The sequence below is a fragment of the Gekko japonicus genome, unplaced genomic scaffold (genome assembly GCF_001447785.1).
Source record: "Gekko japonicus isolate JY-2015 unplaced genomic scaffold, Gekko_japonicus_V1.1 scaffold1020, whole genome shotgun sequence".
NCBI lineage: Eukaryota > Metazoa > Chordata > Lepidosauria > Squamata > Gekkonidae > Gekko > Gekko japonicus.
This window is the reverse complement of record NW_015177039.1, coordinates 381041-408683: the sequence shown is the minus strand read 5'-3', so window position 1 is coordinate 408683 and position 27643 is coordinate 381041. Positions and strand designations below refer to the sequence as shown.

Sequence of the window (27643 nt, the reverse complement as noted above, 5' to 3'; positions counted from 1 at the left end):
AGGTTCTCAGCTTAACAACTTTCATTGAGGCAGGGTATTAGAAGTGTCTTTAAGACATCAGCAGTTTTTGTCAACCAGACCTATAACACAGTCTGGAGGGATGGTCTGCTGTACACATTTTTACAGGTTTACCCCTGCAGAACATTATTTTGACTCCTAAATAACATGCTGAGCAATAGAACTTTCCAAGTAATTATGGATCAGTCAGTCAGCAAGCAGAAGAAACTGAATAACTGTCTACCCGGGGCTCAGTCCTCGCTCCAATTCTTTTCAATCTATACATCCCTGATGTTGCCAAGATGATATCCAGGAAGTCTTCACATGCCAATGACGTTGCAATTGCAATAAGGCACAAATCAATTGAAAGCACTGAGGAAATACTAACTAGGAACCTTGAAATTCTGGCTGACTACTACCGTAAATGGCGGCTTATCCCAAGTCCAGGAAAAACGGAATGCTCCTGTTTCCATCTCAATAACAATCTTGCTGACCATGAACTGAATGTTTACCTTAATTGTACTGGACTTTCACACAACCATACACCTAAGTACCCTGGCATTACTCTAGACAGAACCTTGAGCTATAAACACCATCTTAGCAGTGTCACAATGAAAATATGCATGCGGATCAACATTCTTCCAAGAATTATGTGGTATGACTTGGGGTGTATCTGCTACAACATTTTGATGCTCAGTTTTGGGGTTGGTTGCAGAATACGGTGCTTCAGTATGGCTCAACAGCCCCATGTACACAAACTTGATGTTCAGCTCAGTACAACAAAGAGAACCATCAGCAGATGTATTATAGAATCATAGAATCACAGAGTTGGAAGGGTCCATATAGTCCATCAACCCCCTGCTCAATGCAGGATCAGCCTAGAGCATCTTTGACAAGTGTTTGTCCAGCTGCTGCCAGTAAGGGGGAAGCTCACTACCACCCTAGGTAGCTGATTCCACTGTTGAACAACTGTAAAAAAGTTTTCCCTAATATCCAGTCAGTACCTTCCTGCCTTCCACTCGATATCAATAACCTGATAAACACCAAGGAGAGGTCTGCAGGTTTTTACTTGCCGTGTAAAGTATGGAAGATGGCTAATAGAATACGAACAGGCTTTGGCAGTTGTGCAGGTCTGTCGTTTAAAGGGGGCAAAGTACAAGGACTGCAAATGCGATTGTGGTGCACCCTGCCAAACTATTTTCCATCTGTCACAGGAACATGAGTGTTGTGCTTTCCAGGGAGATGTGACAGAGCTCTTTGAACTCTCCCCAGCTGCAATTGAGTGGATTGAAAATTCAGATATTAGTATTTAGGAGGATTGCCTAATTGGTCTGCATACCTGTTGTATCAACTTGGTTACATATTTTATATTATTATATGCTTCCTGTGTGTAACTCTGCCATACAAGAAACAAATAACATCCTTTAAGGGAACACTTTGTGTCTGGAATAATATCTTCCATGTTCAGGGCCTGCTAAGGGGGACAAATATAATAGGAAAACATACTATTTACCTGAACTTTAAGTAGAACTCTTGCACCATTACTTTTCATTATGCAAATATAACATGCAATGTTCCCTCTAAGCTATGCAGTCTTGTGAGCAAAAATTCTACTTTGTGAGCTACCGGCATAAAAGTTGTGAATGAGCAATTTGGCATAAATTAGTTTGCTCTGGAGCCGTCCTCCCTGAGCCGAGACAAAAATCTGTGAGCGGGAGGCTAAAAAACTGTGAGCTAGCTCACACTAACTCAGCTTAGAGGGAACACTGATTACATGTACCCTTAATTTAAAAGTACATTGATTGCTTTTCAATGCCTTTGTTCTACAGGTATTTCTAGTGAGGAAAATCAAAGGATCAGATGCTGGGCAGCTATATGCAATGAAGGTACTTAAGAAAGCAACTCTGAAAGGTGAGAAGTAAAATTGAACTCAAAGTTTATGATCCACAGAGTCCATTATTACTAAGCAAAGACTTTGTTGTGTTTGAAGTTGTACATATTTCAGTGTGTCAAGTGAGGGATTAGATTCTGTCTTTAGATATTATCCTGTTTTTTTGCATTTTTCTGAATAAAAAAAAATGTGGCCAGGGGAAAAAACCAGATGAACCATTGTAGCCTTCTGTTAGATAGGACTAAAGGAAATGGAAATTTGAACACTTGGCATGCATTTTTCTCTTTCATTTTCCTTTATAGTCTTCCTTTATAGTCTAGATGCTATTCTTTTGTGCTTATCTTGCCTGCCAGGTGAACAAATAGCACTGATTATTGGTGTGTTAATTGGCACATTTCCTCTTTCCTGTTGAGGGGAGGTTCACTGTTTGATTCCTTTAGTCCCCTTATTGTGTTTAAGTAATTAACTGTATCTTCCATAATCCAAAGAAGCATGCCAACATTGACAAACAAACTTTGCTTATTGCAGTTCTGAAGGCAGAACTTGATATGATGCAGAAAAAGGTGTGCTTGTGGAAATTTTGACACATTGTCATCTCAATCCTTTCCAGCCTCCCCTCCTCAAGCAATAAAATGATTTCCCTCCTCCCTGACCACACCCACCATTAAGAACACAGCTGTTGCTCATTGCTTAGCTGGAAGGGTGAAGTGGGGTGTGTAGTTGGTCACTGTTACAAAATCAGCAGTACAGTTCTCAAGATCACTTTAGAGGGCATTTTTGCCCCTAAGAACTAGTCTTGTTTCTACCATTAATCCCCTTGCCTTCCTCCCTTCTTCTTCAGTCAGCTGCAGGGTGGTCAGAGCCCCGTCCCCAGCCTCTATCCTTCACCCTCGTTGCCTCTACAGTCACAGCAGTAGCTTCTGTGATGAAGCCCCACCCAGTGCAATTCCAGAAGCTATGAGGGCAAAGGATGGTGTTTGAAGGGATTGCTTTAGATTAGGCTTCTTAATGGTTTAAATATTTAGTTCATTTACGCTCCAGTTTTCTCCCAGTGGGGATCCAGAGTGGCTTTCAGCCACTCTCCTCTCCATTTTATCACAACAGCCCTATGAGGCAGGTTGAAATCAGTGGATTGAGTGGGAATAAAGGGAGGGCATCCTTAATGTACCCACCAGGGCTACTCTCAGGGCAGCTCACCTATAGTATAAAAGAATCCAATGGTTCAATAATTCGATCCAATAATTAACATTGCATTCCATTTTATAAACATTAATGTAATAATTTGATGTACAATAAAGAAAAATGCATGCCAACTGCATATAGAATCCACCCTTGGAAGATTTATGACAGGATTCACACCTTTTTACCTCAACTTCTTCCTTTTTTACATAGAGAATTTACACTTGAATACCTTGTGACAGATTTCACACCAATCTGTAGTGCTGATGAAAGGGCATGACAAATTATTGATGGTGCACTGTCCCTTTTTACATCACCATTGCTACGGGCCTGGGATACACACGGAGCCCCCAACCTGTGTTCACATTGGATGCCTGCTACTTAGAACGATTCACTGGCCTTTCTCTTATGAAGAGCCACAGAGCCACAACTCTTCTATGCTGTGACCCCTCTCCCCCAGATTTGCGACTACCCTGAGGGGTATCCCAGTGATAGCAGCTGCTCTAAAACACTCACAATTTATTCTTGAATGTGTTCTTTTGGGGTGTAGTGCTGTTGTTGTTTTTAAATCTAATTATAGTTTTTAATTGTTTTATCACATTTTACATAAATTGTTTTGAGGCAATATATAAATATTTTGAATAAACAAGTAAATTGAGAGAGCTGGAAGAAATCAATCCTGCCTTTTTTCACTTGTGCCTGTAATGATTTTTATACAGTGACTCAGCTCCAGATGCACATTTCTGATGTTCGTGTGGATTCATTTATACATCCAGAACATTACTTAGTGGTATCATTCATAGAATGAATTAAAATGTAGGTAAAAGACAATTTTAAAAATTATAATAATACAGTCTAAGCAATACATGGTTTTTATGGGAGCTATTTATTCCTGCATAACACAGCTGGGAAGTCACATTGTTGGAAGTTAATGATAAGGCTATAGAACCTCTTAACGTTTCTAAAAACATCATTGTTGAGAGCCTATGATTGATGAGAAGCAGAAGGAATTCCTATCATAAGTTAATTTAATATTTGTGCATAGCTCTCAAGATGCACAATAGCAGATGTCTTGCAGTCACAAACATTGAATGACAGGCTGAGTATTGTACAAACAATTTATTCTAAAAGGCAGAAGAGCTTGAAGAATTTTTATATTCCAGATAATCAATTTTACCTTACCCAGTCCGCAGCCTACAGAGTCTGTGTTGAATGCTCATTGCCGCCATATTTTCTTGTCTCCCAAACACAATGTGTGCACTATCACCTGTTCTTTCCACTTCCCCATAGCTCATTTCTTCATAACCCACCCACCCCCATCATCCTTTTTGTCCCTCATGGATCCCTTTCCTCTTTAGTGAAAAAGAGACAGATTTGAGTCCACTAGCACCTTAAAGACTAACAAGATACTCAGACTCAGGATATAAGTTTCTAGAATCAAAGCTTTTTTCATCAGATTCATTGAGAGCTTCTTCGTAAAACATTTTCCCTTTCCATGCTGCACAGTACTGGAGCCTTTAACTATGCCATCCTACGCAGAGTTACAAACTTCTAAACTTATTGATTTCAGTGGACTTAGGTGGGTATAACTCTGTTTAGAATTGCACTATGGCAAAATCATGTGACAAAAGTTATAAGAAACCTAATTCACAGTGAATGAATTTCACTTGGTGATGCTAAGAAATAGAGAGAGACCTCCCTATGGATGGACCATGGAAGAGGAGGGAACAGATTCTGTCTTCCCTCTGTCCCAGTACCACCACCTACCACAATTGGTCACGTCTCTGCTAATAGCATATGATTTTGAGCTAGATTTCAAGAGACTTACCAGGGTCCTAGCAGCAGGTAGCCCTACTAGGGTTCCCAGCCCCCAGGTCCCAGCAGGGTTTCCCCTGATTTTAGGGGCCTAGATTCGCCACCAGCCAGCTGGCTGGCAGGGAAAACCTCACCCCGAAACAGGGATGTCCTGCACAACATCCCTGATGCAATGACATCACCCAGAAGTGACTTCATTCTGTCACCAATGTGAGGGGATGACACTTAAGTTTTGAGGCAAACTCTATGGTTTTGAAGGCAAAAAACCCATAGAGTTCTGCCCAAAAGCTAGAGCATCACCCCCGACATCAGCGACTCAATGGCAGCACTTCCAAGTGACATCATTGTGCCGTGTGTGCAACGTACGTAAGGCAGAACATCTCAGAGCCCCCTGCCACTGGCCAGGTAGGACCTGGCCAACCCTAAACCCTACTTATGTAGGAGCAGTGTTGTTAGGCTTTTTTTAAAGTAGCAGTATTCATATATATATGGTTGCATCAGTTTTCACCAATTCCCCCCTCCTTCTGGAGAGCTCCACTAAGCTATTCATTTTTTTTTAGCCCCCCGAAGGGGATTTTTTAAAATGCATTTTCTATAAACTACAAAGAAACAAGGAAAGGTTACTACAAATTACAGGATAAAGTAAATAAAACCACTAAAAACCAAAGAGATGGAAGTCATATTAAGCTTAAACAAAAGAAAAACTAATTAATATAACATTTGTAACGTTAAGAATGATCCAAATATTGCTTAAATTGTCAGTTCCATCAAATCTGACTATATAAAGAGTAATCCAATAGCAAAGTTAATTGTCAAAAATGCAAACTTCAGGAAGCCTTAATAACTCATTTTTATAACTTTTGTCCCTTAATTAAATGCTTATTTAAAACCAAATCTCCCTCAGCAAGTTTAATACAGTCTCATTTTCTCTTCTCCTATTGATGTCTTCTTTCATCTTATCTTCTTGTCCTATAAATCCATATTGCAGTATCAAGAACTGGCCATACTTTAAGACAGAGTCAATTTTTCCTTTTAATAGTTTATATTCTTTCCTTCAATCATAAGGGTCATTCCATTTTAGCTTTTATCTGCATGACTCTAAAGAGTCCAACCATCATATTGCCTGGCAGATTATCTTCCTTGTTTAGTATGGGTATGACCATAAATCATATCCATTCGCTTAATATATTTTTGCTTTAAATCTTTTTTTTTACAATGCCAACATCTAGGGCTCATACCTGGGAACATGTTTGCAATTTGTGCTGGTGTTTTATACCATTTGGTAAGAAATTTATGCTCCATTTCATTAAATTTGATTACTTTAATTTCCTCAGTTCCTTTCATTATTTTTCTTGCCATACTATCTGTTATCTGACCTTCTTTGGCCCAAGTGTTTTGTAAATACAATATTGACTTATCTACATTTGATGTCATTTCCTTGTAAATTTTCCCTGCTAGCCCTTGTTTTGACTTTTGCATCTCTTTGTATAATGTTTCTATTGGTTCCTCTAGCCAACATTTCTCTTTTTCCTTTATCTTTTTAACCTTACTATACAGGCCAGTTATTCTTAACCAATGTTGGTTGCCCACCTCTTCTATTATCTCCTGTATGGGTTTTAGATTGCCTCCTCTAAACATATCTTTCATCCTATAATACCCTTTAGCTTTTAGCCATTCCCACCATTCGTTACCTGTTATATCCTTGTTTATAGATTTTAATGGTGCCCAGCTTGAAGTTTTTCTTAGCCATAACTCCTGCCACTTATTCCACGCTTCTAAGGCTGCATGTCTGGGACCTTTGGTTAGTTTGAGGTCTATTTTTGTGACTTTGCAAAGAGGCCCCCAGCAGCCAATGTGATTATTGATCTCGTTCTCAAATCTAACCCATTTTTGCTCTTCCCCTTCGCCTATTTCTAATAGGGACTTTATTTGGAAGGCTTCATAATAGCTGTTAAGCTCCGGGACTCCCCACCCTAGCTCCCCTTTGGGACTATATATCAATCTCTTTTGGGTTCTGTACTTCTTGCTCCCAAATACCCATTCTCTAATCACTCTGTTCCATTGTTCTAGCTTTTTACTGTGTGCTTCTAGTGGTATCGCCTGAAATAAATATATTAATTTGGGTAGCCAGAACATTTTAACACTTCTAATTCTAGTGGAGAGCCCTAGCGTTTTGTTTTTCCATTTTCTCATATCTTTTTCTATTTTCTTCCATATTATGTTGTAGTTACTTTCCGCGATTCTATCAATCTTTTTTTGTATCACTATCCCTAAGTATTTAAACCTTTTAGTTCCCATACCGATACTTGTAATTTTGTTTACTTCTTTTTTTTCTTCTTTATTCACATTAAGGTACATGATTTCTGATTTGGCCATATTTACTTTTAAACCTGAGAAACACTCATAATCCTCTAGTATAATTTTAATCTCTTTCATCGCTTCTTGGGGATTTGACATAACCACTATAATGTCATCTGCAAATAAATTAATTTTCATTTCTTCCTTCTTTGCTTTGAGACCATTTATCCTTACACTATTTCTTATTCTCTCAGCTAGCTGTTCTATCGCTATGGTAAATAGAAGTGGTGAGAGTGGGCAGCCCTGTCGAACTCCTCTCTGAATCTGAAATGTTTGTGATTTGTCATTGTTAACCTTAACCACTGCTTTCCCATCTCTATATATTTCCTGGATTGCTTTTATAAAATTATCTCCCATCTTGTACTTTCTCATAACCTGCCACAAAAATCCCTGAGAGAGGGTATCGAAAGCTTTATAGACATCCAGTTTTAGGAGGGCTAATTTTTTTTGTTGACTATGTTGCAGTACGTTTATTATGTTCCTAATCGGATGAGCAATATTCCTCCCCTTAATAAACCCATATTGATCTTCTTTTATTATATTAGGTATGATGTTCTTTACTCTGTTTGCCAAGATTTTAGCAAAGATCTTATAATCTTGATTAAGGAGACTAATGGGACGGTATGAACCTACTTCTTCCGGGTCTTTACCTGGTTTCATGATTACTATTATTTCTGTTTGTCTCCATGAGTCTGGGGCTTTCTCCCCCCTCAAGATCGCATTGAAGACCATATGTAGCTCTGGGGTTAATATTTCTACCATTTCCTTATAAAATTCACTTGTAAACCCGTCTAAACCCGGGGATTTCCCCTTTCTGAGTTCCTTAATTGCATCTTTTATTTCTTGTATGGTAATTTCCTCTTGTAATTTACTTTGCTCCTCTTCCTTCAGTGTAGTTTTGACCTCTTCTGTAAAGACTGCAGTGTCTCTTTTCGCATATAGATTTTTATAGTAAGTCGCGAACGCCTCTCTTATTTCTATAGGGTGTTGAGTTTTTTGGCCATTCACCTTTATGCTTTTTACCCTTTGCTTTTCCTTCCTATTTTGCAGGTATTTTGCTAATCTTTTTGATGTGTTAATACTATTTCTTTGATATTCATTTTTCACCATAGCTTCCCTTTTCCATAATGTTGTCGAGTCTAGTGCATCCAATTGCTTTCTGATTTCTATTATTTGATTCTGTATCATAGGGTTATATTTGTGCATTAATTTACTTTGTAAAGTCCCCAATTCTTGAATTTTGGCTTGCCTTCCCTGGTACCATTGCTTTTTTAGGAGCTTTTCTTTCTTTATGCAATGCCCTCTTATCACTGCTTTTGCTGCATCCCATAATACATTTATAGGTACTGTTCCTCTGTTTTCCTCAAAGTATAACTTTATCTGCTCTGCTATGTAATGTCTATCCCTTTCTTTGGCCATTATCAAATTGTTGTATCTCCAAGTTCTATCTATTGGTTGTTGTGTGAGTTCTATTACCATGCTAATTGGAGCGTGATCCGAGATCCATATCTGATGGGTCTTAATATCTTTAAGAATCGTATTATTATTCTTTCCCAAAATTATGTAGTCTATACATGATGCTGTTTTGTGTCTGCTTGATATATGTGTAGGTTTGGGGTGGTACCCCATAGACTCGTGAGCCTCTATCAGGCCCCAGTTCCCTAGCTTCATTGATTTATCTTTTGTTAAATCCAAATTTAAATCCGCCGCTATAATAATTTCGCCCTCTGAAAATTGTTTAGTTTTTTTAAATATTTTCCCCAGAAATTTCTTTTGTCCTTTATTTGGCGCATAAATATTTATTATTGTGTACTTCTTACCTTCTATTTTAAACTTTACTAGTAAGTACCTACCATTCCCATCTGTCTCTCTCTCCACATCCTCTATTTTAATTTTCTTGTGTATCAATACTGCTACCCCTTTGCTCTTGTTATTACATCTGGCTTCTGCTAAGATCTCCCAGGATGGGTGAGCCAACAATGGCTTTCTGTCCTTCTTTTTCTTGTGAGTTTCCTGAAGACATAATATATCTACCTTTTGTTCCTTTGCTATCCTAGCTATCCTAAACCTTTTAAGGTTGGAGGATAAGCCATTGACATTCAGAGAAAGCAAGGTTATTGTTTTATCCATACTCTTTATGGTTCTGGGCTTTTAGTCCCCATGGCTGCAATTTTCCCAAACCCTTAATTAACATTTCCTTCCCCTTCCCCTCCCCCTGTGGTAGAGAAATCCCCTTGAGAGAACAATTCCTCTCCTCTCTCCACTTCATGGAGTGCACACATCCCCTCCTCCCCCTTACTACTTATAATATATACATTAGCTTAAAATTGAGTGGGTACTTCCCTTTAGGTGGTTCCTTCAAATGCCTCTGTTCTGGGCCTTTCCCCCCCTCTGTCTGACGATCCTTCCTCCGTGTCTGTGTCTTCTTCAAGGTCTGGGCCTTCTTCCATTTCCTGTTCTCTTACATCTTCATCGTTTATGCCAAATTTTCTAAGCAGTTCTTTGGCCTCCTGAGCATTCCGTGCCATAAGCCTCTTCCCTTCTTGAAATATAATTATTGTGGCTGGGTAGCCCCATGTGAATTTTATATTGTTTGAGTAAAGTTTTTGGGCATAGGGGCGCATCAGACTTTTTTTCTTCAGAGTTTCTTGACAAAAATCGCGTCTGAGCCAAATTCTTCTGCCCTTGAAGCTTAAATCCGTCTTCTTTTTTAGTTCTTTATATATTTGCTGTTGTATTTTTCCCTAGAGAACTTAATAATAACGTCCCATGGGGCTCCTCCCCTGCTTCTCCCCTGGAGACGGTGTGCCCTCTCAATATCATCTGGCTGAATCTTAATGGCCTGAGCCTCCAGCCAGCCCCTTAGTGTTTCCTCCAGGTTTTTGGCTGCTATCTCCTCAGAAATTCCAGAAATAATTAAATTGGCTCATCGGTTTCTATCAGAAATATCTGCCAGGTGGCCAACCAAAACATTAATCTTCTGCTCATTTTGTAAAGCTTTATTCTTAGCAAAGTCAGCAATTTTTTAATATGGGATATATCTTCCTTTAACTCAGCCAGGTCCTGTCTTACTGCTTTAATCGCTTCTGAAATCTTATCTTGAGATTGAACAAAAATATTTTGCAAAGCTGATATTTGCTCAGAGAGATCCTTAATGCTTCTTGCCATCGTTAGACGTTAATTAGGGCTCAACAAGCCGGCCGTTTATTTCGCTACGTTTGCTTGCTGAGATAGAGTGAGTAAACTCTTATCTCTGACCTTCTGGCTTGGCACAGCTGTTATTTAATGTTTAGCACCTAATTATATGCTAGGCTTGAAGTTGTTTTGCAGTTGTTTAAACTATAAATACCTTAGTATTTGGAGGAGCTTGGAGCCAGGCGTCCTGCCGAGTTAACGCATGCGTGCAAAACCCCTTTTTGCTTTAAATCTGTGCCCAGGCTCAACCTCATAATTCCTAGAAGCCTCTATGATCTCCGGATGGTTCATTAATTTGATGAAAGTTGTAAAAGTTTATTCTTGATGGTTAATTCTGTCCTTTCAAAAATCGTTGTAATAAAGCACAGTTCATCGTTTAGTCCAGGAGAGGGCACAGAACTTCAATTCATGACTTGGAAGAGTCTATGATATCAGGTCATATGACTATGCTCCCACTTCCTGAAGAAGGGATGGACTTCATTTGTTTCTCCGTCTCCGCTTTGAATCGCCATCTTTGGGGATGTTTACTTGTTTCTTAAAATGGTTACAAAAGTCCTGAAAATTTGCTGCACGCTTAGTCGCCTCTTGAAAACTTATTATAGTCCCATGTTGCTTTTAGCTCCATCTCCCCAAGAAGTGATTTTAATTCCACTTATTTTTCTGGGGGGAGTTCCCCCCCCCCGCTTATTTTAGGGGACTTCAAGCCAGTGCTCTGGTGATTTCGCTTTAATATGACTCACTCTTAGACGTTGATCCGAGGATCTCGCCATATTCAGGTAACTCGCCCGACCTCCACATGCTTGTCCCGGTCAGCAGCTCTAGTTCCTTGATGGAAGCTCAGCAGCAGGACAACATAATACGTCACCCCAGAAGCCATTTTTCATTTTATTGTTTTAAAATTGCATGTTTTACTGTCCTCAAACTGTTTTGCCTGTCATCAATAGTTAAATAATGGAATTATTCGTAATTATAAATATAACAATAATATCAATTATCTTAAAGAAAATGTATTATTTAATCAAGTTAGGCAAAAAGAGAATGAAAGGGCCAAATTCTAATATTTCAGACAAACCTAGACAAATAGTTTCCAATGAAGCTGACTGTTGTAAATAAACCATGGTAATTTAATTCTGAGAAGTACTAACCATACGATTGAAAAGTAAAAACAGGATAGAAGACAGCATTCACCCACTGGCAAAAGTAAAGCTACATTCCTCAAATAATTTATTATGGAATAATTCTATAGACTTCAATGAGTATGCTATAGCTATGTTCTTAGACAGCCCATTATAAAACACTGACAAAATACCAATCATTATGATAATTGAGGTATATGCCGAAGCAGGCATTGTATACTGTAAGGGGACCTACAGAGAGTATGGTATGCTTGTCAGTAAGGCCAGCTGTCCCATTTTAAGGACTGGAGGAAAGATTTTATTCTCTCTGCAACAGTGTCCTCAAGTTATCGTCTATTTATTAGATTTTGCAGATCTCTAGATTCTCTACATATTAGAGTTTACTTATCTCTAAATTCTAATCCAGGGGTCCCCAACATGACATCGACATGTGCCATGGCACCTTCAGACATCTTTTCCAGGCCCTCACCAAATGTTTTTAGAAAGTAGACAGGGCCAGGTGGGACTTTTGGCCAGCAGGGCTTCTGACTGATTTTTTTTTTAGAATTTGCTTTGGCAGCAGCTTCCCCACAGCACAAGGATCTTCACTGTATTACTGAAGATAAGCTGTGTATCCAAGAAAATATTTTTAAACAATATGTTCATTTTAAAAAGCCATCCTGTTAAACAGAGCATCTGCCTGAAATGTCAAACAGTTACTACAAGTGTTATGCATAACTTCCCTTCCTGATATTCTGTGGTTTTAAAAATTTATTTTACAATATGTATAACCAGCCTTTCTGCCCTCATAAGGCCCCACAAGTCAGCTAACAAATTAAAACACACATAATAAAACCACTTCCTAAAAACCATCAAAACCAACAAAACACATAACTAAAATTAAAAAAACTAGAGTTAAAATACATACAAAAATATGAAAACAAAACATTGGGCAGGAAGCAGGGGGCACTGAGGGAATGCCAAATGAAACAAAAAGTCTTCCCTTGCTGTCAGAAGATGGCAACAGAAGGGCAGCCATTTTGTGATTGGCTCAAGGTCCTGTACCTAGCACCCTGTGTGAGAATAAAAAAGGTTCCTGCAGGCTTGAAGAGGTTGGGAACCCCTCTTTCTAATCTTTCTTACAGTATAGTGGTATTGGCACAGAACTTGAAACAAAATGTTGTGTTCATTATTAGGGTTGCCAGTTTCATCTTCGTCCCCAGCGGGGGACTTTGGGGGGTGTTCCCGGAAAGGGCGGGGCATCCCCAATGTGATGACATCACATTTGGGACGTCCCGGCTCCAAGCTCCGCCCCTGTGGGGCCCTTTTGCCCTGGTTGCCTGCCCAAGTGGAGATTGGGCACGTGGAGCCCTTTTGCCTCAGCTGCCTGGACTTAAAGCATTCCCTTTAAGTGCAGCCAGATGGAGAGAAGGGAGAGAGAGAAGAAGAGAGAACGGAGAGGGGTGGTTGTGTGTGTTGGGGCTTGGGGGCAGGGCTTCCCTTGCTGGCCAGCTGGCTGGTGGTGGGTTGAACCCCCCCGAAAAGCGGGTAACCCCCACCAGTCCAGGGGTTCTGGCAACCCTATTCATTATTGTTATTATCACAATGAAAATGAATAGGAAAACTAATGATACTTATTAATTTGTATTTTTTCTTATTATTATGGCAGGTAACTCTTTGATTTAGGGTTAGTTCAATACACTCAGCAGGAGGGGGGACAGAGGGGTGACATTCAACAGCTAGTGAAACTAACAGAGAAACCTTTCCTAACATCAAATTGAATAGATTATGTAACAAAATGACTTTTGCTTAGAGGCCTTGTTTTCACAGTGTTTTTCCAGGTAATTGGTGGTTTTAGGGAAAATCAGGCCTCATTTACTGCCGGACTTCACTGGAGCAAAGCTCTGGCAGTGAGGAGGCCAAGGGGTGGGGACATGTAGCAAGCTTCGCCCCCTGGTCCCAGCAGCCCTCCCCTCATTCGAGCCGAGGAGAAAGAAGGAGGTACGTTGCGGTCCCCCCCTGGCTTTGCAGGCCCTCGCTAAGCACGGGTCACTGGAAAGGCCCCTGCCACCCTCACCTGGGGCAGCGGCACTAGCAGCAGCAGTGCGCTCCTCTCGCAGCCTCCTGCCTCCGTGCTGAGGTGCCTTCATGCTCTTGCCCTTGGCTGGCCAGCCGTGGTCATGGCCCTGGCCTGGGGAAGAGGGCCCACAGCTCCGCTGCAGCAGTTCACCTGCCCAGCCTGGCAGCAGCCGTGGTAAGAGCCGGGGAAGTGGCGGCACCAGCAGCATGCTCCTACCGCAGCCCTCCTCCTGCCTCTGTGCCCAAAGGGGAGCACAAATGGGGCTGCAGGCGAGGTCGTTCCCTGTAAGGAGAGCCGTGGCAGCAAGAAAAAGTCTCCTCTTTTGGGGTGAGGAGGAGGAGGGTGAAGCTCCATCGGCGGCCCACACTTCTTCCCCGGAGCGCCAGCGAGCTGGAGGAGCACTTCACCCACATCCTGGTGAGTCCCCCCCCCCAGCAGGAGAAATATAACTGGCTGTACATTCACTTGATCCTTTCGCTTCCTATGGAGTTGCATACTGTGGTTTAGTTTACTCAAAGGGACACCAGTGAGCAGATCCACACTGATCCAACTAGGGTAGATGTACAGTGTATGCGAATGGTTATAATGAAGTTTGAATCGACCCTCTCAATTGGTGACAGCTAAAGCAATGTCCTACTCCCTCCCCTTCCCTACAACAAACTTGTAAAATGTTATTTCCACAAAATCTCTCTTTAAGACAACACTTTTATGTACCATGATGTAGATCTCAATGTTTTATTCTCATTTTTCAATACAAGTTATAGTAAACAAACTATATTGTGCTCTTTGCCATGGATGCTTTCAAACCTTTATAAAAACTTCTAATTTTCTTCCAGTCCAGACAGCAGCACTGAGTGGTTTTTAAAGAGGGTGGGTGGGTGGGTCATTGTAACGTTTTTCTGCTTTTTCTTGTGAGGTGTTAACTGCACATCCTTAATTGTAATTGTAAAGATTACCACCTTTTTGTGGGTCCTCCAGGCCCTTAAAAGATATGCAGCAGGCAGAAGTTCAAGAGAAGATGCTTGCCCATCTGCAAAAAGCTGCACAACTTGACTGGAGAAATCTTCCTCTCTCAGTGCTCATTCTACTAAATTTTCTGTGCATTTTGATCTGGGAGCTGCACGTAGCGCTTTTAAAATGGGGGAGTAAAACCACTTAAACTTTGCCATCTGTCCTGCAGACGTAATTAAGATTACAGCAGTTACATTTTGCTTAGGATGTGAACTGCTCCACTCAGTAGAGAGGGGAAAAATTAGAGGGAACATTGCTCACCCCCACCCCATTGTGGCAAGTAAACTGAAGCAGTTTTTCTCCAGATAAACTCATCAGTTCTGAGTTGGAAAATACCTGGAGATTTTTGGGGTGGAGCCTGAGCGGTGGGTGTTGCCTTTTGACACACTTCCGGTGATGTCAGGGGGTGTGGCTTATGCAAATAAGTTATGCTAATGAGTTATGCTAATGTGCTCCTGCACCTCTTTTTCTATGAAATGACCCCTGGGGAAGGGTAATCTTGATTGTGTACCAGCACTGACTCCTGTCCGTCTGAGCTATTCTCTTGTCTGGTGCTGGCTGGCGGGGAAGAAAAATGGCAGGAAACGAGGAGGACATCCAACAAACTGATGTTTGTTGCACCTTGAAGTGACATCAGTGTGACACCAGTTGTAATCTTAGGGTTTAGTCGTGTGGAAGGACACATCAAAGTAAAAATAAATGTAATAGTTTATTGCCAGACAATGACAGTATTTTCCTAGCTTACCTGCTCTCTGAGTTGTACTGCCTGCAGTTCCTCCCTCCTACCCAGCAGGGAACTGGAAATTCCCATCCATAATGTTCCTATAAGAATCCATCTCTAAATTACAATGATCACTACACTGGGGACATTCCGACATTTGGGTAAAACTTTATGATAAAACTGTGGAATGACATCAGCGTGTCAAAGGCAACATCATTACATTGCTGGCCATGGCCCCTGCGGTGGATTTGTCCCTCCCGCAGTTGCCAGGCCCCTCCTGGCAACCCTAATCCTCCTGGACAGCTGGAAGTGCTGCAGATGGGTCGGGGGGCAGTATCTTCCCTCATAGGATGCTAAGCACTGTCTTCTCAATAATATGTCCAATAATATTTCCAATCAGTAACACAGGAAAATGGAGTTGAACTACCTAAGCACTAAGGTAAAGGGAACTGAATAAACACCCCTCCAGTCTCTCAGACTGATTTCACACAAGAGCTGCACCGCGGTCGCACCTCCCTTTGCCCCGCTTCTATTGGTCAATTTCCCACTCGAAGATGTGCGGCCGCATTTTGACCCGCGGCTTCGCCTGATTTCCTCCATGGTTTCGTGATCCTGTTTTTTGAGGATCACGAAACCGCGGGGAAAATCGGGCGAAGCCACGGGTCAAAATATGGCCATGCGGCTTCGAGTTGGAAATTGACCAATAGAAGCGGGGCAAAGGGAGGTGTGACCGCGGTGCAGCTCTTGTGTGAAATCGGTCTCAGAGTAGATGGGGGGGGGTTTAGGTGATGGTTCTCCTTCTGACAGTCTGTCTTCATGATTTGCCTTGTATTGGTCTAACAGCAGCCAAGAGTAACCCCAGTGCCATTAATGGGTACTGATTCTGCTGCTGAGAATGCTGATATAGCTGCTGCTGCTGCTGCTGCATGTCTGTCATTCAGCTGTGCACTTAAACTTGGGAGATTGGCTGATGCCAAGAATGCCAGCATGACTGCCTCTTCACCCGTCACTTCTCTGGGCAAAACCCTCCTGATGCCCATTTGAGGGGGGGGGGGAGTCCATCATTTTTCCTGTGCTGTTATAGTATTCTTCCTTGAAGTCTGGTTTCTCAAACAGCCAAGCATGTTGATCAGAAAATGGTGGATATTTGGTCCACTGAATCAAGAGAATCATGGTTCCCTCCATAGGTGTCAAAAATACAAGCTTCTATACCCAATTTGCTATACTGCCAGCTTCCTTTGGGTGCAAAAAGTTTCCTCTACATCCTCTGTAATTCTGTCTGTTTTCATGGGTGCTGCCAGCCTCTATTTCTACTGTGTAACTCTGCCGCTATTTGGGCTACCAAAAGCTTACTTGTGCCCATTGGATAATACTGTCCACCTTTTGAAGGTGCTATGAGTTTGCCTCTGCCGTGTCCCAGGTGAAAATTTTAATTTTCTGTAAAACTGGTATTTTTTGTCCTATCCACCTGAAACTTAGTGGGAAGGAATCCTTCTGTGAGAGGTACAATCTCTAAAAATATTCATCCTGATTGGATAGAAAAGGGTCAAATTGAACCATCAGTGATAACTAAGAACTATTTCTCAGTACGTAACCAATAACTTTAGAGTAAATAAAACTGCATCACCTTTCTGAAGCTGTCTTTGAAAAGCAAAACATTTTTTTTGCACAGCGGAACAGCACTGTGATTTTACATAAGCACAATATTGCTGACGTTAAGAGCAAATGAACACCATAAGAATGCTACTGCTCAGGCTGTTCTGGAGAAATTTGATACTGTTGTTTAAGAAGGTCATTACAAGGGGAAAACTACCTATATGTGAACCTGAGTTCATAAATGATGGTCTTCAATATATAATTGTTTTTCCTTTGAAGAGAGGGTATTGTATGAATCCAAGTTCCTGTGAAGTTACTTCCCTGCAATTTAAGATTAGTAACCTGTAATCATCATTCCTTCTAATAGCAAACTTCATGGTTGAGTGCCTATTGCAAAAGCAGCAAAAGAGGCCCACCCACAGACAAGGTCAGGATTTCTGCTTGTTCATGGGGTTCCCTAAGAATACAGGAGAATATTTGTTTGTAAATTCAAAAAAGGAAAAAAAACCTACCTACTCTAACACATTGCCTGATAAAGAGTGAACATACTCATTATTCTCAAAAGGCTAAGAGTAGTTGAGGGGGCTTATGTTATCCCAGTGGAAGATGGGAAGGAGAATTTCCCAGTCCTTTATCCCTTCCCAATGAATTTTATAGCTGGCTCCCAACTCATCTAGTTCTATTTTAATGGCATTTCCTAATATATGGTTTGTATGAAATATGAAGGCAGATAGATAATTTTTTTCCTAGAGCAATTGCTCTGCAAAAAAGAAAAATGTGAAAAAAATGTGCTGTATATCATATAAAGCAAGGGTCCCCAACCTTTTTGAGCCTGTGGTCACATTTGGAATTCTGATGTAGGTTAGTGAGCACAACCACAAAATGGCTGCCGCCAGGGGTCATTTCGTAGAAAAAGAGCTAGGGGGACTCATTAGCATAACTCATTAGCATATGCCACACCCCCTGACATCACCGGAAGTGTGTCCTCCCCACAGCCGGCGGCGACCTCCAGTGGGCACCAGCAGGGAGCTCCAGGCCCCGCCCTCCCGCACCTCACCCGGGGGAATGGCGTCCCCCCGCGTCCCCCCCCAAATGACCCCTGGCCGCAGGATGCTGAGCTAACCACAAAATACCAGGGAGCGAAATATTTTTAAATGAACATATTGTTCTAAAATATTTTCTTACATATACATAGCTTACCTTCAGTCATGCAGTGAAGATCTTTGTAATGTGATGGCAGCTGCTGCAAGAGCAGTGTTTTTTAAAAAAATCTGTTCAGCAAATCAGAAGCCATACCTCTTTTATTTTTCAGGCATCAAGTTGTAATGAGGTGAGAAAGGACATGATTGGCTGGCCTGCAATCCAATACTGAGTAGATGTCCACTTGAGAAGGCAGGTGACAGCCCAGCAGAAAGTATCTGGGGAGGATAAGGGAAGGAAGGTCAAACAGTATTGTGGTTGGAGACTGCTACAGACTACCTGACCATGGTGAGGAGGTGGATGCTACCTTCCTTGAGCAGCTTGACAATGTATCCAAGCAACATGACATTGTAGTTATGGGTGACTTCAACTTCCCTGATGTGTGTTGGGAGATAAACTCTGCTAAACATCCAGAGTCACACAACTTCCCAACCTGCCTAGCTGACAATTTCCTTTTTCAAATGGTGGAGGAAGCAATGAGAGGCTCAACCATATTTAATTTAATATTAACTAGCAGGCAAGAGTTGGTAGATGGGGTGAAGGTGGTGGGACCCTTAGGGGGAAGTGACCATATCCTCCTAGAATTCCTTTAGCTGTGTGGGGGCCAAGGAAGTTTGAAGTCAGACGCGTATTAGATTTTAGTGGGGTAGACTTTAATGAACTCAGAGGTATGATGAAAATGGGCAAAAATGCTGGAAGGGTCTCATAGCACGAAGAACCCTTGGGACGGAGAGGCGCCTCAATTCCCTGGCATTGCGCCGGTGAAGAGGCAACCCCTCGAGAGTCCCATGGCCAGAGCCCCTTCAGCCGGGTCTCTGGGGGGGGGGTGATGATCCTGCGCACCCCCTCCTTCAGCCAGAGCGCAGCTTCACCCCCGGGAGGTCTGGGAGGTGCGGCTGCTCAGCGCACCACCATCAACCAGAAACCTGCCTCAGCAGTCCTGAGGCCATTTCCTGTAACTAAGGCAATCAGCCCTGTGGCATACCACCTGCTACTATCCCATACCATAATTATCCACCCAGTCTTCCACAGATCATTCCTGTACCAGCTCACTCCTGTGGGACCTAGGGATCCCCCGGAATTACAGTTTATCTCCAGACTACAAACATCAGTTCCCCTGGAGAAAATGGCTGCTTTGGAGAGTGAACTCTATGGCATTGAGCTCCCTGTGCTTCCCAAGCTCTGCCCCCAAATCTCCAGGAGTTTCCCAGTTTGGAGCTGGCAGCTCTACTGTCCCATCCTCTGCCATGGGCCAGGAGGGACCTGGCAATCCTGTACACATTTTTTTTTTAAATTTTTAATGATTTATTTATTTATTTATTTATAAAATTTAAAATTTAAAAAACAGTCAGTAGCTATAAGTCGAAACAGCAGCAAAAAATAAAATTGGGAAGGGGGACACATTCACGATATCTGGGGAGTTTCCTCAATACAAGTAATGAACTTGTGGATGAGCAGGAGTGTTCAGCCTTGAAGCAAATGTGACAGCCTCAATTGATGTGGAAATACTCTTAATTGGTTCAGTGGATGCAGCCACTTATCACCCCCTGTTGTCAATATAATTGCACCATCAACCAAACAGTAGCCCTTCATATTTTGGTTTTCTTATTTGTTCCCAGTCGAATTTGTCTATGTTCATTTTCTCTAATACAGGGTACCATTTATCCATGGGGCTAAACTGGTGATACTCAACATGTGTAGTATTTGTCCAGGATGAGATTTTCTCTTGTAGGAAAAAATCCCAGACTTTGTGCAACCATTGTTGCATCCTGTACACATTTTTAACTCTTTTAGAAGCTTCCCTCAATACACTTTTGTTTTAGTTCTGAGTATTTGTGAAGGATGGCCAAACTTTTTCTTCAATTAGCAGGCCTGTCATGATTCCTACAAAAACAGGGGCCCATATATTATCATTTTAGACAGCACAGAGAGTCATTTCCGTTCTTTTCTTTTTTTAAAAATGGAAGGCATTTGTTCAGAAAGTGCATCTGCTGTTAATGAACTCTCATTTCTTATATAAATTCTTATAGATGTTGGTGTTAGCAAACCATTATAGAAACAGAGAACTGTAATTTTTGTGTATAATTTTAGTGTAAAGGTGATCCAGATCTGCCAACACCCCTCCTTGATCATCCTTCTTGGCAGAATTGCCAAAGCTTCTCTGAGGCCCCTGCCACACGGGGGGGGGGGGGAGGAGTACGGCCAAAGTGTGGCTTTTTAAAGCTGCACCAAAAGAAACATGCGGCGGCGGGACCACATAGATCCCCTGAGCCGCCGCGCAGTTCCTCCACAGCACGATCAGATGCCGGGGGGGAAGCTACTGAAGGGAGAGCGAGGCTGCCGAACTGCGCATGTGTGCGCGTGCGCAGTGCGGCCAGGAGCCTGGACTGCTCCGGACGACGGGCCCAGCGGCGATCCCACGGCCACGCTTGCTGCGGTGCTTCAGGTAAGTCCTCCTCTGTAGGAGGTTCTTTTTTGCAGCGGCTTTTCCGGGTTTAGGGACGGAGTGGGGACGAGTGCGCGCCGCTTCCCAGATGTTGCGGTGAGATCACGCCCGTTTGCTGCGCCCCTGATCCGTCCCTCTCCAGGGCCAAAATCTTCTGTGTGACTGGGGCCTGAGTTATGCTTCTATGCAGTGCTTCTACTCAACTTCCACCACATTTCCTGTGTTATGTTTCCCCCCACTACCTAGCCCTTTCTGCCACTTGCATTATGTGGAATTTTTATTGAGCTGTGCCCCAGTGTTCTGCTTCAGGATCAAATGGGATGGAACAGTTCAGTTCAAAGCAGCTTTAGTTTGGGGGAGTGTACTGCCTCTTCATGTGGAGGTTCCATGGAATCATCTTGGCTAGTAGCCATTGCAGACCTCTCCTCCATTAATATTCCTAATTTTCATTTAAAGCCATCTGTGCTAGTGGCCATCACTACATCGCTGAAGACACTGACTCCATGTGCAGAGGCAGTGAAAAGGCAAAGTCCACACTAGAAGGGAAGGAAAGGAAAGGGAATGAAAATACAACAACCAATACTGTAAAATACATACATAAAGCCATGGTGCAACCTCATGTGGAATATAGTTCTGGTCACGATATCTCAAGAATTGCAGAGCTGGAAAAAGCTGAACAGTGCTCTAGAGAAGTGGCATAAAAATATCCTAAATAAATAAAAGTGTAGAAGAGTCCAGCCGAGATGATGAAGGAGCTGGAAAAGCTGAAGAATTTAACCCCTTCAGTTTAGTAAAAGACAAACTGGGGAACCTTAATAGGGGTTTATAAAGTTGTGCATGGGCTGGAGAAAGTGGATAGTAGTACTAGAACTTGGGAGTCCCCAGTGAAGTTGATGAGCAATAGATTCAGGATGGTCAAAAGGAAGTACTACTTTACTCAATAAGTAATTAAATTCACTGCCAGTGCACCTCTCTTTGGCAACGCTCTTTGCATGGCACTCCTCCAAGCAGCAGTGGGAGAAAATAAAAACACTAACATCAGCAATGTCTTTACATCACTTCTGGGAAGAACACAGAGTTTCTGGTGCTTCCTAGCACTACCCTATGCCACTTCCAGGTTCCTCCCAGAAGTGAAGTAGTGATGCCACCATCGTACCCCCTTGCTTGACCTGGCAACCCTAGAATGTAGTAATGAGATTAAAAGGAGATTAGACAGATTTGTGGAGGATAGATCCAAAAATGGCTACTGTCTATGGTGACTAAAGGGAACTTCCACGTCTAGAGTCACTACACTTCTGAGTACCGGTACTAGGGGGCAACATCAGGGGAAGGCCTTGGTTTCTATGCCCTGTTTTTTGGCCCTCCAGGGCAACTAATTGGCTACTGTGTGAAACAGGATGCAGGACTAAATGGACCACTGATCTGCTGTAGCAGGTATTTTCATGTTCTATCTCTGCATAGCTATTGTTTGCCTCCTCTTTCCAGAACAGGAGGAGCTCTGTTTAAAGGTTGTTGCCATGGCAGATGGAGAAAAGGAAAGTAAGCTTGCTCCAGATTGGATTTAAGCTTATTAAAGGTGCTTTTCAGTTCATGGCTTAAAATGAATTTAGATAAGTTGTTTGTTATGGAGAAATGCCCTGTACCTTAGGCTCTACCTCAACATTTTATTAACTGGAGATTTACTTTATGCTTGTTCCACATACTCCATCGGCTGCAATGCTGGTTAAAAGGCTGGAAAAGGGAAACTACAGGAGGTATCATCTGTCTCCCAGGCACAAAGCACTCCAGCTCTTAGTTATGCAAATAGCTCAGGGCGATGGAAGAACAAAATGTTTACCAGCTCATACCTTACAAAATGTTTACCAGCTCTTACTCAAATGTCACACCTAAAGGGACACAGAGTAGGTCAGCCAAAAGGCTAGATAGTATTTTCTTCCTCTTGAGGCAGCAAGATGAAGACTGATCCCTGAAGAGGTGTGGCTGACAAGGTGAAATTATAAATTGTTTGTACATGAGAAGAAAGGGCTTTCTTCACTTTTCTTCATCTTCTTTGGATGGGCGCAAGCCATGAATGACTAAATCTTTATCTAGGGACTCCATCTTGCCCAAGTATTGTGGGACAATCAGAGAAGTCACAACTAGGGGTGTGCAGGGGGGGGGGGGAATTCTGTTTTTTTGAATTCAGGTATAATAAAGGCTTTTTTCGGTATTCCCGAATATACCGGTATTGTATTGATATCTGAAAATATTTGGTATTCCTGAATATATTTGGCTCTATTATATTCTATGGGGCCATTGTAGTCGATGGAAAAAAATCTTCTAGGCTGGGGGGAGGGAGTTTGAGGTATAGGCACCAAATGTGTACTGTAGCTGCTGAAGCTTCTCACCAGAAGAATCCCCAAGTTTGGAAAAGATTGGAAAAAGGGTCCAATTCTAGGGGCATCCAAAGAGGGTGCCCCCAATCCTCCATTGTTTAATATTTGTTTGTTTGTTCAATTTATACCCCGCCCTCCCCACCCAAGCAGGCTCAGGGTCGCTTACATAAGAGGTAAAAACACATAACAATTATAACAATAATAAAACCTTCCAAAACAATTCAGTATCATAAAGTGCTAGTATATTACTAATATTGCTTAATTTTAACCCAGATTGTAATAGTGGTTTTTAACTTTTTATCAGCGTTTCACTGTATTCTGTATTTTGTAATGGCCAATGGCTTTATACAATAAACCTTTACCCACTTACCTACCTTAAAGATGGCGGTTAACAGTCATATTAGTATATTTGGTGGTCTGTCTTGGGGGTCAGCTCATTGGACTATGTATATATATGTGGCAGGCACAGGCTGTAGATGGTAGAATGACGGGGCAGGGCTCTATTACCTTTCAGTTGTTGTTGGAGATGGCTCCTTAATTGAGCTCCATCTTGCAGGCCCTGCAGAACTGTAGAAGGTCCTGCAGGGAGCTCATTTCACCAGTACGGAGCTGCTACCAAGAAGGCCCTGGCCCTGGTTATGGCCAGTCTGGAGTCTTTGAACCCAGGAGGACCTTTGATTTTGAGATCCTGAACACAGTGCTCTCTGGGGAACATATGGGGAAAGGTGGTCCCTCAAGTATGTCAGCCCCTGACCATAGAGGGCTTTAAAGGTGAGAACCAGCACCTTGAAGTGAATTCAGTATGCTATCAGCAGCCAGTGCAGTGCTTTCAGCACAGGCTGGATGTGCTCCCACATAGGGAGGCCCATCAAAAGCCTGGCCACAGCATTCTGCACTAGCTGCAGCTTCCCAATTTGAGACAAGAGGAGCCCAATGTAGAGAGCATTACAGTAGTCCAATCTTGAGGTAACCATCACATGGATCACTGTTGCCAAGTCGTTGTGGTCAAGGAATGGAACCAGCTGCATAATCAGCCAAAGGTGGTAAAAAGCTGTGGCAGTGGCTGCTACTTGGGCCTCCATTGTTAAGGAAGAAGAAGAAGAGGAGGAGATTGGATTTATACCCCACCCTTCACTACCCAAAGGAGTCTCAGAGCAGCTGACAAGCTCCTTTCCCTTCCCCTCCCCACAACAGACACCCTGTGAGATAGGTAGGGTTGAGAGAACTCTGACAGAAAGTGCTCTTTTTCAAGAACAGCTGTGCCAGAATTATGGCTTGCCCAAGGTTATCCAGCCAGGTGCAAGTGGAAGAGTGGGGAATCAAACCCGGTTCTCCCAGATTAGAGTCTGCACACTTAACCACTACACCAAACAAAGCATCTAAGAGCACTCCCAAGCTCCTAACCTCTGACGCTGGTACCAATGGAGCCCTATCGAAGGTCGGGAGTGGGATCCCTACCCTTTGACCACCCCGGCTCAGGCACAGGACCTCCGTCTTTGTCAGATTCAATTTCAGTCGGCTTAGTCTAAGCCATCCAGCCATGGCTTGTAATGCCTGGTCCAGATCTTCCGGTCTGGAGTCAGACTTGCTGCCCAACAACAGATAGAGCTGGGTGACATCCGCATACTGGTGACATCCCAGCCCATGCCTTTGGCAACCTGGGCAAGGGGGTGCATATAGATGTTAAATAGCATCAGGGAAAGCACTGCTCCTTGAGGCACCCCACAGTTCAGTGGGTGCCTTCAGGATAGAAGTTCCCCTAGTGCCACCCTTTGTCCCCAACCTTGAAGAAAGGGGGCAAGCCATTGCAAGGCAGACCCCTGGACTCCAGTGTCAGTGAGGCAGTGAATCAGTAACTGATGGTCAACCATGTTGAACGGTGCTGACAGGTCCAACAACGACAGCCAATCCGCCCTGATACAGATGTCTCCGGAGGTTGCCCGTGAAGGCGACCAGTGCCACCTCTGTCCCGTGGCCTGGGTGTAAACCAGACTGGAAGGGATCTAAAATGGAAGCATCATGCAAAAAAATGTGTAACTGGATTGCCACGGCCCTCTCTATTATTTTGCCCAAGTAGGGCGAATTGGAAATCGGCCAACAATTTGCCAATTTGGCTGGATCCAAAGATGGCTTTTTCAGGAGTGGATGGACCACCACTTCCTTAAGTGCCCTAGGGAACAGTCCCTCCATGAGGGACAGCTTAATAATCTCCTTTAGGTCACCTTGAAACCAGGCCCATAGCTACATTGAAACATTCCCCCCCCCCCCCGACTTCCTACCAAGGCCCCACAACTTCCCCACCTGTCAGCAGCCCCACAGTCTCCATCTTGGGCTGGCGGCCAAATTGGGCAGAATCAATTTCGGCCGGCTGAAAGACTCCCACGTGTCAATTTCGACAGTACCAGCAGATTGGGGAGTCTTTCCGCCAGACGAATGTCAGTTTCAGCCCCATTATATCCTATGGGCCATTGAAGTCAATAGCAAAAACATAGGGTATACTGGAGGGGAGGTAGTTTGAGGGAGAGGCTCCAAACTCACAGGGTAGCTGCTGAAGCCTTTCCCCAAGATACCCACCAAGTTTCAAGAACATTGGACTAAGAGGTCCAATTCTACGGGCCCCCAAACAGGTTGCCCCCATCCCTTCCATTGTTCTCTATGGTGAAGTAAAGTCTTGGCCGTGACAATCTCTTGATGTTATTGAGAAACAGATTTATTTAATTTTATTTATTTATTTAATTTGGCTTCTGTACCGCTCCTTCCCGAAGGCTCGGAGCGGTTTACATAGACATTTACAGTTCCTATCTAGGGCCACAATACACGGGGGGAGTGTGATTGCCTAAAGAGTGAGGAGGCTAAGACACATCCCTGTTTTAATTCCTCTGCTTACTGGGACATCTTCTGTTAGAAAGCCAGGAATGTCCACTCTTACTTTAGTAGCTGTGCTGCTATGGAGCTCCTATAGGTGGTATTTATTTGGCTAATGCCAAAGTCTATATCCCCTGAATCAATTGCAGCAGCTAGGTTCACAAAGGTGTATGGCACGGTAGTATATCTGTAGTACTTTGTCCTTTCCTGAAGCCCACTTGTTCTGGGTGAATGACCTTGTTAATCTGCTCCCACTCCTCTAGCTTACTAAGAAGATGTTTGCACAAGTTTAGAGGCTATATCCAACAGGCTTACTGGTCAATAGTTACTAGGATCCTGCTTGCTGCCCTTTTTAAAGTTGAGGACGACAGTGCTTTGTTTCCAGTCCACTGGGGAAATCTCCATTGAGTTGCGCTGGATAAACAATTTGATAACGATTGGTATGAGCTTTTATATACAGCTACAGCCATATCTGAAGAAGTGAGCAGTGAAAGCTCATACCCTGCCACAAATGTTGTTACTCTTTAAGGTGCTACTGGACTCTTGCACTTTTTTTGCTGTGATGTTGTGCTTGACAGGTGTACACACTTGGTCTTGGTCAAACCAGCCCTCAGAGTGATTCTCTTAGGCTTTAGTGGTTTGTCCCAGGTCAGGTAAGGTCTAACGGAGCTAACAATATCCTCATAAAATTTCAGGACTTCAGAGCCATCCTTCAAAATTTCGTCATGTAGGGACCCGAACATTTTATTCTATAAACTTGGCTGTATTGGATTGCAATTTGGTAGATTGCTTGATTCTCTTTTGCCTGAACTGTACACCGTCTAGTTTTTTGTGCAGCACTGAAGAAAATTGTATCAGAAAATCCCAGTTGTTGGTTGAGTAGCCTGTGATTGCTCTTGACTGCGTCACCTACCTCGAAGTGATGGATAAGGGGAGATAAGTGAGAACAAGACCAAGATATAGTTGATTGTGCTGGCTCCCCTAGAGGAAAGATATGTACAAGTACCATGACTGTTACCATGAAAATTATATGGTTGCTGAAGATATAACAGTTTTATAAATCTAAGACCTGCTTTATTGATCACCAGGTCTTGGGATATTCTATCCAGATAACAGACTTGCAGTGCAATCTGGTTACTGTCACCATCTAGGGAACCAGTGATTCCTGCCCCTATCCCTGTGTTGAAATCTCCACATAACATGACAAGGGACTTGAGTAATTGGTGTTCTAAGTTCACCAGTGTAGCAGAGAGTCTGTCCCAGGTGTCTTCAGGGCTCTGAAGTTTAGAAATGTTTGGTGGAATTCACATATGTGAAAACTATGCTGAACTCCTTAGTTTTCCTACAGGCATGAAAAAACTTGTTCATCACCACACTGAAGCCCAGTACAAACACGCACACCCTGAACATTGACTCACCTTGTGGAGAGGGAGAGTGGGCATGAACATACTCACCCCACCTTTTGCCTTCACATGGCTGCCTGGTCATCTGCAGAATGCAACCATGCAGAGGAGGAAGCTGTGCACGGACTCTCTCCCTGTGGTCAGCAATGTTCTGAAAGTAGAGTTGCTGATCATGGGGAGGGGTTATACATGTGTCCACATCCTTTGCGTAGCTGTACTCTGCAGACAACCGAGTGGAGGAAGGTGGTGGAGCCAGTGTGCTCTTCCCTCTCTCCCTCCTTGTATGGTGAGTCAACTGTGGGGGCATGTCTTTACCAGGTTAGAGAGTATTACAATTGAGGAATCCTCAAGGACTTCTGGGGATCATGTCATTTTCTACTTTCCCACATGATTTTC

The 27643-nt window shown here is 42.9% G+C and overlaps 1 protein-coding gene across 1 annotated transcript in view; it reads left to right on the top strand.

Moving 5' to 3' along the window:
* RPS6KA2 (ribosomal protein S6 kinase, 90kDa, polypeptide 2) overlaps positions 1-27643 on the top strand; it is a 244302-nt gene that overhangs the window by 88741 nt on the left and 127918 nt on the right. The window contains exon 3 of the mRNA XM_015428014.1: positions 1827-1908. Coding sequence (XP_015283500.1) covers positions 1827-1908 — 82 coding nt within the window. The remainder of the gene's footprint in view (positions 1-1826; positions 1909-27643) is intronic.